The sequence below is a fragment of the Odocoileus virginianus genome, chromosome 9 (assembly GCF_023699985.2).
Source record: "Odocoileus virginianus isolate 20LAN1187 ecotype Illinois chromosome 9, Ovbor_1.2, whole genome shotgun sequence".
Lineage (NCBI taxonomy): Eukaryota > Metazoa > Chordata > Mammalia > Artiodactyla > Cervidae > Odocoileus > Odocoileus virginianus.
Window position 1 is genome coordinate 14,497,759 of NC_069682.1, and position 17,136 is coordinate 14,514,894.

Below are 17,136 nucleotides of genomic sequence, written 5' to 3' on the forward strand. Positions count from 1 at the left end.
GGTCTTTTGCGTCAGTTCCCACCTTTCTTTCTGCTGGTCTACTTTCCCAAATATTGCTGTCACGTCTTTTCCTATTATAGTTGTCTTTGTGACTTGTCTTAAAAAAAAAATAAAGCCCATTTTTATTTTAGTAATGTTTCTGGAGGGAGATGAGATAAATATGTAAGTTCACTCCACCATCTTTAACCAGAGATTCCCCCCACTGTTACTATGGGGAAACCAAGTGTATCTGTTAGCGGTGAGTTGAAAAGGCCTCTTCTGGAGGTACTGAAGAATTGCTTTCTTGTCATTGACTCACGAGCAACAAAATTGTCTAAGATCCATAATTTGCCACACCTTTTGGACAACCTCCTTTTTCATGCAGGTCTAATGGTGAGGGACACACAGGCAGGGGTGTGCCAGTGCGGTTACCTGGGTGGTACACTCTCCAGGTAGGAAAGTGTACCCTTCCCAGGTGGGAAGTGATTCCCACCCTGGTTTCTGTACTGATCCCTGTGTTGTTGTGGGTTTTTCCCCTTCTGTGAAGCCACTGTTGGCTTTATCTCATTCCTCACGCCTGAACCTTTTGTACAGGATGATGAGAGCCTGAAGTACCTCACACACGAGGAAAAGGATGTCCTCCTGTTTTTTGAAGAGACGATTGATTCCCTGGAAGATGACTTTGAGGGGCAGGTCCTGTGTGACGGTGACGCCCAGTGGCACTCTCCGAGGTCTCTGGAAGACAGCACTTCCGCTCCCTCCAAGCCAGAGGATGTCGTGGCCTTGGTGCAGCTGGGCCCTGGAGCCGGGGAGCCCGAGAGCCTTGAGGAGGTGAAGGAGACCGCAGGTGAGGACAGGAGCACCCCAACGTGGCTCGTCGTGTGGTACCAGACACAGAGGCCCTCCTTCTTCTCATGGTTCTGTGTTTCTAGCCAGTACAGAACCTGTGGAGCTGATCAGATTTTTTTGTAGGGTGGAAGCATCCTCTCTGTAGTTTGATTGACCAGCCAAATAGGTGTTTTCATGGCATATTAGGATGACAACACAGGAAGGGAAATTCCCACAGGGTGAGAATAAAGAATGAGACCAATCAGTCTCATAAGCAGATTGCATGTGTGGATAAAAGAAAGAAAAGGAACTGGAAATGGCTTCAGGTAACAATTCCGTTCTACAAAGAAAACATACAAAAGACTAGTACTTTAGCACTTGAGGTTTAATCTCCACTCTTGTGTAAGATTATACCCCAACTGAAAAGTCAGCTGGTTCAGGAAAAGAAAATCTATCAGAACAAAAATTCAGCTCAGCATCTATTTTGTTAATTTTGCTTAACTCGGGGTGGCATTAGAGGAGAGCTATGTTTTTCGTCCCTTGAGTCCTGTGACAGAAACAGGGGCACAGGCAAGGAGAAAACTTTCTTCTAGTTTTTTTTTTTTTTCCCTGATTGGAAATAATATTGGAAATGTGGGCAGGGGGTTAAGGATTGAAAAAAGATGAGGGAAAAATAGGAGGGGAAATATGTTTACCCTGCTGTCTGCAAATATTGCCACTTGTCACATGCCTCTAGAAATATATCTCCCCACCTTTATTTTTGTAAGCAAGGCTGTATATGATACAGAATTTCACATATTATTGGTTTTATGTTCCAAATATGGGGCTCAGTTTTCAAAGAAGAGACTTAAATATGGATTTTCCATTTTTATCACACTTCCCTGAAGAATAATTCCTAAAATAAATTTGAACCAGCTGATCTTTAAAACATGTCAGATTATATAATTTTACTAAGGAAAACACTTTTTGAAAGTTAGCCATTTGCCCATCAATTCTCTAATATGATGTTTTCATCATAATTTTAAGTACCCATTCAGTGGCAGGCATTGTGTGAGATTCTGAGGATACAAAGATAAACACATGGCTCCCAATTTTGCAGCCAACATGAGTATAAGTGCAGAAAAGTGTTAGGTGATCTATGATCAGGTATGTTAGACTATATTAATAGTAAAGGTTCACAGGGCTGGTGTAGTAAACTCTATCAGAGGCTGTCAGGAAACATTTCTGTTTCTGGAGGAGAGGGACACATCCAACTATCCTTTACCTAGAGGATCTGAGGGAGGGTTTGGTGGGTGCCACAGGCTACCCCGCCTCCTTTGCCTTTGTAAAAATCCGCTCTAAGGTAAGGTGTATCCTCCTGGCACATGTCTCAGGATGGTGGCGCCTGTGCTTCCCAGGTACTGACTGCTTCTGGCTTGTGCTTCTTTCATCCCGTGATTCTGAGAATCACTGCCTACCCTTTCTCTAGTTCTGGGGCTGTAGGAGTTTAGTATAGGACGTACTGTTAAAATTGGTATTACATCCCTGAGACCTTTATAAAATCAGCGGAAAGGAAAGGTGATGCATTTATTTCTACATATGGCCGTAGCTTATGGGGATTCTCGCTACTTTTCAGGGGCTGGCCCTTTTGGAAAGGAAGACACCCCTGACCTTGATGGCAAGAAAGAGGATGCAGAGAAGTCTCCTCCGTCAGACCCCCCAGGGCCTGAGGCCCTGCCATCTTCCCCACCTGCCTCAACTGTAGCAGCTCCGGCCCACCCCAGGAGAGAGCCCCCCGCTCCCCCCGCAGAGCACCCCAAACTGCCCCGCTCGGTCCCTACTCCGCTCGTCATCGCCCAGAAGATGTCTGAGAAGCTGACAGGGAATGAAGGGCTTTCGCCCACATCTCCGTCCAAAGAGGGCAGGCCTGCAGAGTGGAGGACGCTGGCTTCTCTGGCCCCTCGACACGGAGACCACTCACCGTGGCACCGACAGCCGGCGCCCAAGATCCACCGCTTCCCGAGCAACATCAGTGTGACCAACAGTGCGGGGAAGGACTTCAATAAGACCATCTCCAAGGCCGCAGTCAACGTGCAGGAGCGCAAAGCCCAGGTCCTGGCCAATATCAACGGCGTCTCCTTCCTCTCTGTGGGGGAGACGGAGGACCGGGCCCAGAGGGGCGAGCCCATCGAGCAGAGAAGCGTCTCTCCCGAGCAGAGCCAGCCAGGCCCGGCCCAGGAGGCTGTCCCCACGCGGGCTGGGGCCCGCGGCGCCCAGCAGTCCAGAGGCGTGCAGACAGAACAGCCCCTACCGCTGGCCAACGGCTTCCAGAGCATCCACGACGTCCTCAAGAGCCAGGCCGGGCCCTTCATCTCCACCGGGAAGACGGTGACCTTCCGTCCGGACCCGGCCCTCCCCAGCAGACTTGCACCCCAGCAGCCGGACTGCGGACAGGCGGCCAGGAAGCGGTCGGGCTCGCTCCCCAGGGCTGTGGGGTTCAGACCCCAGGGTATCACTGTCCAGTTCTCGGGCCGGGGCTCCACGGAGGAGGCCCGCCGGGAGGCCCTGCGGAAGCTCGGCCTCCTGAAGGAGAACTTATGATGGAGAGTGAGCGGACGCCGGGGAAGGCAGGGCAGCCTGCTGCGCAGAGCCAAAAATGGATGTGCACATGCGCACAGCTACGAAGCCCTGACTGGGTACCGGGTTGACTAGAGATGAGGGCCTGGGCGTCCATAGGTGAGCCGCCCTCCATTCTGCATCCGAGCTGGGACATCCTTCCATGTTAAGAGGGCCCGCACCACGTCTTGTCTTCCCTTTTCCAAGAGCTCAGAGAATAACCTTGAAAACCTACAGGTTTCTATGATTTGTAAATGCCATATGTTTTTTGGATCTAGGAGGAAGGGGATTTAGGTCTGTTTTTTTTTTTTTTTTTTTTTGCTGTTATTGAGCCTCTGATCTAACCTTTAATCCCCGAATGCTTGAGAGGAAAGCCAGTGTAGATCTCATACTCATTTCCCTAAGAAAGGGAACTTCCCCTCCTTTTCAAGAAAATAAAGAAGTGCTTCTTCAATTTTCATAGTGGCTTAAAGTACTGTTTTGGTCTTTTGTTAGTTTTTTAAAGGTGAAAGACAGTATGTTAGCCTGAGATATGCCTTTGTTTCTTGATAAAATTTGGTTTGCCCAGGATGGTTTTTTTTTTTTAATTGAAAATTAAAGCCTTTAGAGTATGATTTGCTATAATGTTGAGTTATGTGAATGGAATGTAAAGGTTCAGTTTGGAAAAAGGGGTAATTTTAAGAAAGTCTTATCAAACTACAGAGTCTTTGTTACTGGGAGATATGTGTATGATCATGTACTGTGTATATACATGTACATAATATATGTTTATAGGGACATATATACAGATATAGGTGGTATGCACACACATTATTACATATATATTAACTTCTTAAAACCCTGTTGCATAACTGCAGGATTCAATCACTTCCTATTCTTTTGATACACAAATCATCTCAGTGTTGAGATGATGCCACAGAAATCATTACTTCCTAATCAAGAAGTCTTTTAAGGACACATCTCCATAACATTTTGGTGAACCAAAGTGCTTTTTCTTCAACAATGTGTTCTGTTCCCAGTTAAAGTAATAATCCAAATAAGCTTCCTGCTAAGCATGAGAGTTCATTTTTTTTAGTGAAAGTTTTTTCTTTTTTTTAGTGAAATATACTTTGTGTGTGTGTATGAAGTACACTTTTAAAGATGTCATGTATCACCTAATTTTAACCTAATTTTATCACCATATTTTAGTTTTGCATGTTCCAAGGTGACTGGTAAACAAGGAAACAAGAGTCTTAACAGCCCCCATGTTCCATGGGCAAGATCTCAGGATTAATTTAAAAGGGAAAAAGCAGCTAACTAGGTTACACAGCATGAAACTGGTTTTCTCCCATACAATATCTCCCATGCTGGGTTGTAACCACCAGCTTTATTATCAAAACTATTTCAGGCTGGAGTCTAAAACCTCTAAAAATAGATCAGGAAGGCCCACACTTGAAAGTCACACCCTTTTGTTGTATGTCTCAGCCACTGTCACAGAATCTGTTTCTTTCCTGTTGAGTATTATTTAAACTCAAACTTCTAAATGTGCTGTGAAGGGTGTTTTTCATAGTATCAATTTGCCTTGTAAATTACATAAAATGATTGTAATGTTTTCTTTAGAATGACAGTATTTAGTGACTTGCCTAGCTCTTGTCCTCCCGAAATAATCTCATAGATTCTCAATGGTCTTAATTTAAATAGGTGCTTTGATTTTACAGGTTTTTAAAAATAGTTTTTATTTTGCATCTGTTTATGTTGGACTTGTTTAAAGGATTCTTGGGGGCTGTTATTTCCTTTTTATAAAGCAAGATGCCATGTTACACAGTATTTTTAAATGGCTTACATTTTTAAAATCTCTTGTATTTGAGGATTCTTTTTTTCTTGTCCTATGACTTCATTGTGACTAGAACTTGACTACATGTTAGTATATTTGCTCTTATAATGGTATTTTTGAAAAATAAATTTAGAGATGTCTCTTAAGTATAAGTAACTTTGTTTTTGCATTTTACCCTTATTCTCAGGTATTTTCTTTTAAATGGTTCTTTAAATATTCTTTCCTTCTATTTATTCATAATGTTTTCTACCTACTTATTCATAATTATACTGACTTACTCTGGCCACTTTGTGCCCAAAAGCCTAGCAATTAAAGCCGTATATTTTGTACAAGGCTCAAATTTTAGCCACTAATGAACTAACCTGTATTTGTATGTATCACCTTAACAAAAACAGTTTGTTTTCTGAGGGGCATTTGTTTCCTTCCCATAACTCTGATAGGACATCCTTAAAAGATCATCTTCAAGGGAATTTTAAGGACCATATGTCAAAGCAAACTCATAACAAAAAGGAAATATGAATCCTAAGCGCTCAGTTTTTTTTCAAGTGATGCTTGTAAATCAACCCCCATTTTAGTCCCCATTAAGATAAAGATGAAACTTTTTTCTTTTTTTTTATTTTACTGATTTTAAGTATTAAGATAAAGATGAAACTTTGTAAGTTAATAGTTAAAAGCAGGGAGTCGGGGAAGGGGGGATTCTCTGCTTTTAGGCAGGTACGTTCAAACTGGCAAACCAGAGTCATCTGCAAAGGGTAATTAATACCCTGCAGTTTCCAGGGTAAGAGTCCCGCGTCCTCCACTTCCTCCAGCTCTATTGGCTAGTGTGCATGGCTTATCTTCACAAATTTGGTGGAAATGTTGATCTTTGCTTTTGTCTGCCCAGGGTCATTCCCCTCTTATAAGCCTTGTGGAAGAGAAAAGGCAGAGGTGGGGGTATCCCTCCCATGTCTCAGGTCTCTCAAGACTAGAGGGCTCAGTTGGAGCTGCTGCGTTCTTGCTCTCTCTCCCCATCCCTCTCCCCCACAAGCTGCCTTCAGACTGACATCCACAGGTTTCTTAACTCAGAGTTCTTATTGGGTGGCCTCCAGTGTAGGCTCCCCAAGAGTTTCATAGAATTGATAAGTCAGGTCTTATGGAAGGAACCCTGAAGACTGATTGAATGTTTTATTTGTTTTTTAAAAAATTAGAACTATTCTCTGAAAAATGCCATTTGCAGCAACATAGATGGACCTAGAGATTATCATACTAGGTAAGTCAGACAAAGACAAATACTGTATGATATCACTTGCATGTAGAATCTAAAACACAGCACAGATGAACTCATCTATGAAACAGGAACAGACTCACAGATATAGAGAACAGATTTGTGGTTGCCAAGGGGAAGGTAGGGTGGAGGAGAGCTGGGCTGGGAGTTTGGTATTAGCAGATGCAAACTAGTATATACAGAAAGAATAAACACCAACATCCTACTGTATGGCACAGGGGACTATATTCAGTATCCTGTGAGAAACCATCGTGGAAAAGAAAAAAAACAAAACAAACTATTCTCTTTGCTGAATTCCCACAGCTCTGGCTTTGAGGAATGTAACCTTTCAGAGGATGTGATAGTGGTGTTTTTTAATGCAGGTGATCTAAGAAATCAGTTCTTTCTGTTTATTCCAGAGGAATGGAGAAAAACAAGATAAACATAAAAACAATTTACTCTTATCAGGAAACTTTTCCTGAAATGTTTGTCCCCGAGTCCCCACGTTCTCTGAAGGAGCCGAGCGAGCTTTGGGGTTTTCTTCCCTGCCTGTGAACCAGGAGGAAGGGGAGGCGCAAGGGAACCCTCACCTGTGAGAGGCTTATGTTTTCATTGAAATGACAAGTCACCAAACAGGTTTTGTTTCTTCTCTTCACAAGAAGGCTCTTTTTCCCTGCTTCAAAGTATGGGGAATTAGTTCCCATATCCTTTCCTAATCTACTCACTGAACAAGCCTGGCTTTCAGATATCCGAGAAAAGAGAAGGCAGGGCTGTCAGCGGCTGTGGCCTGGGAAAGCCGGAGCCCTGCTTGGCCCCGCAGAGAAGAGAGGCCCCTGCATCTCCTGCTCACTGACCACGGACCGCGGACAGCTCTCCTGCTGGCCCTCCTCCGCCAGAAGCACCTTCTTCTCTAAGAGAAAAATCGGTGTCAGGGAACAAACCCACCTGTCCACAAGCAAAGTTTGGGCAGCCGGATGATGGCTGAAGGGCACTTTTCAGCATAAGAACCTCCCAGTCCTTTCAAACTGTCTCTTGACTCAAAAAAATAGAACAGAACTGTTTCCTACACATTTCAAATTCATAAGACTCCAGAAATGCTGATCACTGCTCTCACCAGCAGGCTCACTCTCCTCCCGCTTGTCGTCCTTCTAGTGGGGTCACTGACGACCCCAGGTGTGACTGCCCCGCTAGTTAAAAACCTGGCTCTGAATGATGCTCTTTGGCCTTGCTTCTTATCATCGAGACTGCACAAACCTTTTGTTCAACAAGCTAAAAGAGGGGTGACATGGTGGTTTCCAGAAATGACCTGAAAAGCCTCAATGACAAACAAACCCAGTATCCTCTGACCTTGGTTGGGAACACCATATGTCTCTCTAAGGAGCAGAGAGTGTCTAGGGAATTGGGTGACCCTGGGATGCTCTCTGCCCCCAGAGTCCTTGGCAGCCCCTTAGGTGTGTCTGCCGTAATCCCCATGAGCCCTCGAGCTTTGGGGGCACTGAGGCCTGAGTCAGGAAGACTCACTCTGCCTCCTGGGAGGCTTTCCTGGTTCTCACGGCTTCCTCGGGAACCTTGAGGCCAGCTACTTCCCCAGCTGAACAGGACTGCTGAGGCTCAAGGAGCATTTTGAAAACCCACCCTAGTTTTGAAGAAGCCCCAGGTTTACTTTCTGGGTGTGGGAGCCCCTAGCCTGGTGGGACAGGCTCAGGGTTCCATGACTGCCCCCATCCCACACTGCCCTGCCCGTCCTCGGCACAGGCAGCAGTTGAGACCGTCTGACTCTGGCCAGAGGTAAGAATTCACATTTGGAAGCTGAGGTTAATGGAACTTTGTCATTGATAAACAGGTCACACTTCGTAAACTTCAACCTCTGAGTATTTGTGTGTGAAGCAGAGCTGCCAAGGGCAGTAGTAACCTAAGTTCTAGAAATACCTTTAAGGGGTGGGGCTGAGTCAACAGGGACTCTGCACATCCAGGGAGCCAGGAGTTCGGAGCACGTGTGTGCCCGCGGGCTTCTCGGTGGTTGGCTGGCTTCCGCCCTTGGCATCCTCAGACATTTTTGTGTGGTTAGACTCCCTTTGAGCATTGCGACGTGCGTAAGAGGACTGCTCTTATTACTGAAGATGCGTTCAGGTCTCAGGGGCCCTTAAAGACATTACATAATTCCTCATGGGGCCACATCCCTGATAAGTCACAGAGATGGCTCTGCTACAAGCTTCTCTTCAGCTTCTAACTAGTTCTATTGCACACCCATTTCTGGGACTGTTTATTCAGTGTCTAAGCATTTTAAATTTGGGGGAAATAACCTCTGCCTTGGGAAGACGATTTCAAAGAGCAGGAAGGTACAGAGGAGGCTTGTCTGTGCAGGGCACGCTGTAGCTGAAAAAGTGCCTGGCCTTCCTTGGTTCCCAGACCCACAGTTCGGGGTGTGCATGACTGAGCTCTTCTCAGCTCACAGTCCCTCTGTTTGTGAAACTGTGTGTGTGTTAGTCAGTCGTGTCCAACTCTTTATGAACCCATTATCTGTAGTCCGCCAGGCTCCTCTATCCATGGAGTTCTACAGGCAAGAATACTGGAGTGGGTGACCATTTCCTTCTTCAAGGGATCTTCCCAAGCCAAGGATCGAACCAGAGTCTCCTGTATTGCAGGCAGGATCTTTACCACCAGCGCCACCAGGAAGCTCCATGAGACTCTGTAAAGCTCTTTGTTTAGTCATCCTACCTTAAAGGCCAAAAGAACCGAATGAAGATGTTTAGAATGTGAAGAGTTGTCTGGAACTTGCTTTGTTTGTGAAGCTTAGGAGCTGCCCCAGGGGGTCCTGAATGTGACAGGCACAGCAGGGCGTGCTAAGCATCGTCACGTAGTCCTCCCAACCTTGGGCTCCTCCTCTCCTTTTCACAGGGCCTCGTGGAGGCCACTGGCTGCACACTCCCTGCTTCCTGAACCTTCTGTGAAGCCATGAAAGCTGCGCCAGCCAGTGTCGTCCACTCTTCTTTCTGTCCTCCTTCCCTCGCATAGGGCTTCTCCCCTCACCCCCTGGCCTGCCTCCTGCGCCCAGCTCTCATCTCTGATTTGTACTATCCTCATGTGTCTGCCAACAGTGCCAGGGCTAGGCTTTGGGGATGAAAAGAGAGACAGGTAAAGCCTTTGGAAGTTAGGCTGGGGGGGAAGAGTGAGCCAGTGAGCTGCAGGGGACTTGAAAGAGGAAAAAGTAAGGCAGAGGGTGGCCCTGGCCTCCCTGCCTCCCTGCCAGCCCTACCAGGGGTGACCTGAATCACCAGTCGTGACCCCTGCCTTGGGGGATCCAGTTCAGAGCAGATCCTTTGGCTGCATTCCTGCTCCACCCTCCCTCCAGACTCAGTTCTGGAGCCTGGAATTGCCAGGGGGTGGTTTCCAACACCCTTGTGCTCAGGACACCCACGCACGCAGCCCAGTGAGTTCACTGGGGAAACTGCCCAGTCTGCTCGCTGGCAGCCCTTTGAAGTCATGGTTGTTACTGGAAAGGCAACCAGGCTGCAGTGGAAAATCCAGGACCTGGCTCCACGGAGCTGGAGCGCTTCTGCAGGGCGAGCAGGGCAGCCGCTCACACCTGCGCTGGGCCTGGCCCCCGCCAGGACCCACGGACTCCGAAGTGCTGAGGTGGGGCTATTTCAGCATCGTAAACTCCCAGCCACACTGCAGTGGGGACACAGCTGCAGTGCAGATTGAGCTGGTGGTCCCTCTCCAATCATGTCTCAAGTTTTTACACTTCCGCTGATATTTAAAAGCAGCATTGTTGAAGTTTCTATCTGCATTCTAAGGAAATGTCCCGCTCTCAGAGAACTGAACTGTCTCCTTGCCTTGGGAGGGTCTACACATCACCCAATAATTTTGCTACTGTTTAAATTATTTTTTGTAAATTTCTTCTAGGAATAAATACTTTCAGGGACAGTTTGGGCCCTATTTTATAATTACTCAATTTGATCTTTGAAACCAAATTTTTTTTTCTCATCACAATCATCCACCTCACAAAATCTTAACTCCAGAAGACCATTTGCTGTTTCTAAAAATCAGATCCACCTTCAAAGGTGTATTTTGCTCTAAGTGTATCATTCAGATTTCACACTGACTCAGGCCACCCTTTATAAGGGGCAGAAACAGCTGACAGGACTGAGCATGTCTTGCAATATCAGTTCAGTCAGCTCAGTCACTCAGTTGTGTCCGACTCTTTGTGACCCCATGGACTGCAGGACACCAGGCCTCCCTGTCCATCACCAACTCCCTGGAGTCTACTCAAACTCATGTCTATTGAGTCAGTAATGCCATTCAACCATCCCATCCTCTGAAGTCCCCTTCTCCTCCTGCCTTCAATCTTTCCCAGCATCAGGGTCTTTTTCAATAAGTCAGCTCTTCACAACAGGTGGCCAAAATATTGGAGCTTCAGCTTCATCATCAGTCCTTTCAATGAATACTCAGGACTGATTTCCTTTAGGATGGACTGGTTGGATCTCCTTGCAGTCCAAGGGACTCTCAAGAGTCTTCTCCAACACCACAGTTCAAAAGCATCAATTCTTTGGAGCTCAGCTTTCTTTATGGTCCAACTCTCACATCCATACATGACTACTGGAAAAACCATAGATTTGACTAAATGGACCTTTGCTGGCAAAATAATGTCTCTGCTTTTTAATATGCTGTCTAGGCTTTTTGCAAATAGAAGAGAACTAAAGAGCCTGTGAGAGTGACCCCAGAGGCAAAGAGCTGTCACAGTACAGTTCTGTATGTCCCCAGAGATCACACCATGAGAGATTTCCACGAACACTGGGAATTCATAGCACTGAGAGCCGACTGAAAACGGAAACAGCGGTTCACAGGAGTGTCAGTGCCCATCTCTGTGGAGCTGTGCAGACACCAGGCAAGTGCTCTGCAGAGGAAGGTGACCAGAATTGCCCTCAGCGGCACCCCTTGCAATTCTGAGATTTCATGACAGGCTCATATAGCGCAGGAGTTGTCATTCTCCTGACCTGACCCAGCCCTGCAATTCCTGTGTGACTTAAACTCCCTCTCTGTGCCTCACTTTCTTCATCTGAGAAAACAGGGGTGAACCATCATCACCTAACTGGGTTGTTGTAAGGACTGAATGAGATCACATATGTTAAGAACCACATATATCAAGTGTATGCCTGGCACACACCATCATCACCATCATTACTGTCATCAGCAGCAGCATCTCCATCAACATCATCACCATCATCACCATCACCAAAAGCACCACCACAAAGGCCAAAGGGGAATTCCTATAGAGCCTTCCAGAATGGCTCTGTTCAAGCCCAGCAGTATGGAGGGGTGAGCAGGTGCCAGCCTCACAGCCTGGTTCAGACTCTACCATTCACCACGGTCCCATCCCCACGTGCAGTCCGGTGGTTACTTCGGCAAAGAAGCGAGTTTTAGATTTAATTTCCACTGCCTACTGAGAAATAGGGCTTTGCCACTTTCTAAAAATAGGTCTCCAGAGTTTATTTTCCTTCTCCAGGGCTGGGCAGGTCTGGCTTCCTGCTTAGATACACATGGGAGGACTCCCCATCCAGGCTCACACTTTTCCACGTCTTCTGTCCTCTCCGCAGAGCTCCTCTGGGGGCTGGGCTCCCCCGCAGCCCCCCTCCCGCCAGGGCCTCCTCCCAGAGGAGGAAGTGCCCAGCCCAGTCCAGCGCCGCGAGGCTCCGGGGAACACTGGGGGATTGTGCGGCCCCAGCCCCTTGGCCACCACGGGGCTGCCGGGGAGGAAGTGCTTATTCTGAGATGCCGGCTGTCTGGGCTGGGCCCTCAGACTTTCCGTCCTGTCCGGCACACTCCCAGCCATTCCCCGGGGAAGGCGTCGCCACCAGAGCTTCCAGAGCAGCCCCCACGAAGCAGGTAGGATGACCCGGGCCCCAGTTAAACCTGCCCCAGTTAGACCCCTGGACGGCCCCTTCCTCTGCAGCATCGCCCCCGCCCTCCTCCGCATTCTAGGTGGACGGGGCCCTTAGTCCTTCTTCAGCTGCTTTTCAGCCCCTATTGTCCCAGCCAGCCTCCTTCCAGGATGGAGTGGGAGACCCTCCCTCCAAGAAATGTCCTCCTGGCCCCTTCCTCTACAACTTGAACCTGCTTCCTCCCACCAGCCCCATCATTACCTTCTCAGCACTCCTAAGGTGGTGGAATTTTCTTCCTTTTTTTTTTAATTTTTGGCCACACCCTGTGGCATGTGGGATCTTAGTTCCCTGACCAGGGGTCGAACCCATGCCCCTTGCATTGGAAGGCAGAGCTTTAACCAGGGACATCACAACACGGTGGAGATTTTCAGATGCCACCTGATACCTCTAACCTAGGGCAGTCTTCCATAGGAAGACCTGGGTTTACATTAGACTTCAACTCTCACCAGCTCCATGCACTTAAGGCACTCAAGTGAGAGATTCTGAAAGAACAAATGAGATAATGGGTGTGCAAAACATCCCAAGACAGTACAAGCAGTATAGTCAAAAGCAGTGGTTCTCAAAGTGTGGTTCCCTAACTGACAGAATCATCAATCACCAAGAAATATGTTTGAAAGGCAAATTAGCAGTCATCTCAGATCTCAGTGAATGAAGAACTCTGGAGGTGGGACCCCAGGAGTCTGGTTTGAGCAAGCCCTCCCCGTGATTCAGAGGCCTGAGCTAGAAACAAAAAACAGGCCCCAACTGCTAAGGTGTGCAGATGGGGAAGTGAGCAAAGATACAGAAGGAGATGCAGGATTGTGATATCCTGGAGGGTGGGGACCATCCCAGTGCCTGGGGTGGCATCTGGTGCATCGTAGGTGTTCAGTGAGCAGCTCTTACATAGAATGGGTGTGTGAACATGAAAAGACAGGGGGAGTTCTGAAGTCTTCCAGTGAGGATGTTACTTTTTTTTTTTTTTTTTTTTTTTTTTTTTTTTTTTTTTTTTTTTTTTTTTTTAATTTTTATTAGTTGGAGGCTAATTACTCTTACTTTTAAATTTTCAAAAGCATAGATAATCCTGTTTGAGGGAGGGAGACAGAGACAGATTAGTAGACTTGGGTCACCATCTTGGCCCCACCCAGAGCAGCCCTGGGGGAGAGAATCTGTGGGAACCCTCACCTAGATGAGGAGCTAGGCCACACTACCTACATCCTCGCCACGCGGCCTTGGGGTCTCCCACGAGTGGATCAAGTGGTCACATGTTGGCCGTGATCACCATGCACTGATTCATCTGACAAGTATTTGAGCACCTACTATGTGCTGTCCCAGGGACTGAGGAGACAGCCGTGAGCCAGGCACGCCAATGCCATCCTCCCAGGGGGCAGCCCAGGGAAGAGAGACAAGGAGGCAAGGTAGCTACGAGAAGGTAGTACTACAAGGAGGAAATCCAGGGCCGGGGAGAGAAGAGGGGGCAGTGATGGGGTAGGCAGCCAAGCTGAGACTTGAAGCATACACAGGAGCTCGTGGGACGGCAAGGGGACTGGTGTTCTAGGCTGAGGGCACGGCCGGTGCAAAGATCCAGAGGCAGGTGAGGACTAAAGTGGTTAGGAGGGGAGGGCACGGTGAGGGGCTGTCAGTGTCCACAGCCACTGGGATGAAACCTCGAGTGAGGTGGCACTGCAGAGCGCCTGCCCACACAACTCTGCGGACTAGCGGCCATTCAGCAGACATGCCAGCACCTTTGTGGACACTGGGGACGGAGCAGATCAGAAACAACGCACAGCATAGACCTCGCTAGCGGGAAGACAGAAATCACACAAAGCCAAGGACGGTGCTTGCAAGAGAGGTAAGCACAAGGATGGGCAGAATGCCTGACGAAGGAGTGGGGCTGAGGACGGTGAAGGCGCTGACATCACCAGGCAGGGACACGCCCGGCCCTCATGTCACCCCTGCCACTCAGGGCTCCGGCTTCAACTGGGTGGTCCCAGAGTCCTGCTTTGCACTAAAAGAAAGAGGAAATCGCCAAGCTCTTACAAGAGGAATAAGAAGAAGCAAGTACTACACTAATACCATGCCAATACCAAACATTCTCCATTACCCTACACATACTATACTATACATGCTCCACTATCTAAACAGCCTAATGCCTGACACACGATCCACACTAAATAAATGTTTATGGGAGCTAATGCCTCTCCAGCAGACAATGGGGAACTTTATTTCTTCTTCTTGGCCTTTGGGGACTGTGAGATAAGAAGAAACATATATTGATTTCTGCTATATTGCTTCCTGGACTTCCCAGGTGGCGTTAGTGGTAAAGAACCCGCCTGCCGATGCAGAAGCTGTAAGAGACATGGATTCGATCCTTGGGTCAGGAAGATCCCCTGGAGAAGGGCATGGCAACCCACTCGTATTCTAGCCTGCAGAATCCCATGGACAGAGCAGCCTAACAGGCTACAGTCCATGAGGTCGCAAAGAGTCAGGAACTAAGCGACTTACCACGCATGCATATTAATTCCTAAAACCCATGGAATTTCCTGGATGTCTTTTGTTCTAATGAGGAGACTCTAGGTGGGCTCCTGGATGGAGACCAGTCACCAGAAAGATCAGGCCATGATTAGAAGCTTAACATTTTCAGCACCACCTTCCCTATACCCACCTCCCCCATTCTCCAGGGAGGGGAGAGGGGCTGGAAATGGAGTTAATGATCGTTCATGCCTACGAGAGAAGCCTCCATAAGACCCCACTGTGGTGCTGGTGAGCTGCCAAGCAGGTGAGCACAGCCACGTACTGTGAGGGTAACACCCCCCAGCTCCACAGGGATGGAAGCTCCTGCACACAGGACCCTCCCAGACCTTGCCCTCTGTGTCTATCAAACTGCTTGTTCATCCGTATCCTTTATCATATAAGAAGCTGGTAAACTAAGTGTTCTGAGTTCTGGGAGCTGTTCTAGCAAATACTCTAATCCAAGGGGAAGAGGTCATGGGAAACTCCAATTTGTAGCCAAATCAGAGAGAAACCATGGGTAACCTGGGGACCTATGACTTGCGATTGGCATTTGCAGAGGGGATGGGACTCAGCCCTCACACTTTGGGCTCTGATTCACTCTCCAGGTAGACAGTGTCGGGATTGAGTTGACTGTAGGACACCCAGCTGGGGTTGTAGAGAATCACTTGATGGGAGAACACCCCCCACACATCTGGAGTCAGATGTGCTGAGGGTGGTGACAGGGTGAGGTACAGGAGGACACAGGAAAAGAGAACTGAGGCTTGTCCCAGTACAGGGCCCAAGTTCTATGCCCTGAGGAAGTCACCTGTAAAGCTGCTTCTCTCTCTGTCCAAGAGCCAGATCCATCCAGATAACTCAGAGGGGAGGGGTAAGTCCCAGGCCAGGAGGGAGGCTTCGGGTGAAAGGTCAGCCAGGCTAATGATGGCTAATGGATCCCAGACACCAGCTGAACCTGCTGATCCTCTAACGAACAAGCAGGTCTGGCAGGTGTGCCTGCAAGCTGGCCGCCCCTGGGAGCCTCCCTGTGAGGGGGTCCCAACCGGTCTTCCTTGGAAATAGGGTTTTGAACGAAACCTCCTCAGATTCACAGTATTTCTGAAAAAGCTTTTAGGAGGGGAGAAACCCTTGGGTGTGGGAAGTGGGCACTGTGTACAGTGAACATGAAGTTCGAACCTGGCCAGGCCCCACCACTAAGCAACTGTTCAACCCACCAAGTCACCTCCCACGGCTCTATCTCCTCATTGCATTAGTCAGGATAGATCAGGCCGTGCTGCAGTAACAAATAAACCCTGCAGTCTCAGTGGCTTACCAAAATAAAAGTTCCTTTACTCAGAGTCACTTTGTGGGGCAGGCATCCCTCCTTGTCACGTGGCTACAAAGTCAGGAACATCTGGTCGCCATGGGCCACGAGTGGGGAAGGAAGAGGCACCTGGAGGACCTTGTCTGAAAGTGGCTGACATCATCCCACATCACCGCCTGGGCTCATCGTGGGCCACATGCCACCATGGAGGCCAGGAATGCAGCCCCTCCCCAGAAGGAGGAAGCGCACAGAGGTGCGTCCTTTGCCGCTCAGCCATTAAATTCTTGGAGTCAGTCATCACATTTCGGGAGGGGCCCCTAACGTGTGCCAGGCATTATGCTGAATGTAGAGCTACAGAGACGTCCCTGTCCTCGTGAAGTTCAGATGTGTGACGACGTACAAAGTGGTGCAGTGTTACAGCCCAGCGGGGGCAGCAGAGAAGCACCGCGCCCAGCCTGGGCCAGGGGCGGGCAGCCTTGAGCAAGCAAGCAGTCCACACCGACTCTGAAAAACCATGTTTTCTGACATATACATGGTTACGTTTTTTACAAATGTAACTGATGTAAAGGATGGGTTACACACGATTTACAAACAATCCTTAAAAATACACAGTACAGGCTCACCTCAAGGATATCAAGAGCTTGGTTCCAGACCCCAAAATAAAGCACATATGGCAATAAAGGGAATCATGTGATATTTTTGGTTTCCTGGCACATATAAAAGTTATGCTTACACTACACTGTAGTCTATTAAATATGCAACAGTGTTATGTCTAACAAACAATAGTAAAGTGACAGTGTTAGTCGCTCAGTTTTGTCCAACTCTTTGCCATCCCATGAACTACAGCCTGCAGGGCTCTTCTGTCCATGGAAATCTCCAAGCAAGCATATTGGAGTAGGTAGCCATATCCTTCTTCAAGGGATCTTCCCAACCCAGGGATCGAACC

The 17,136-nt window shown here is 48.1% G+C and overlaps 1 protein-coding gene and 1 long non-coding RNA gene across 3 annotated transcripts in view; both read left to right on the top strand.

The window, feature by feature from the left end:
- Nucleotides 1-5,367, top strand: part of PROSER2 (proline and serine rich 2) — a 43,459-nt gene extending 38,092 nt beyond the window's left edge. For both annotated transcript variants that reach the window (XM_020893038.2, XM_020893043.2), the window contains exons 3-4: nucleotides 574-826; nucleotides 2,423-5,367. In XM_020893038.2, coding sequence (XP_020748697.2) covers nucleotides 574-826; nucleotides 2,423-3,387 — 1,218 coding nt within the window. In that variant the 3' untranslated portion in view covers nucleotides 3,388-5,367. The remainder of the gene's footprint in view (nucleotides 1-573; nucleotides 827-2,422) is intronic.
- A 6,810-nt stretch (nucleotides 5,368-12,177) lies between these two features.
- LOC139036474 (uncharacterized) lies at nucleotides 12,178-17,136 on the top strand. The gene is made up of 3 exons (XR_011489232.1): nucleotides 12,178-12,344; nucleotides 15,058-15,273; nucleotides 16,242-17,136. It is a non-coding gene; the product is annotated as an uncharacterized lncRNA (long non-coding RNA).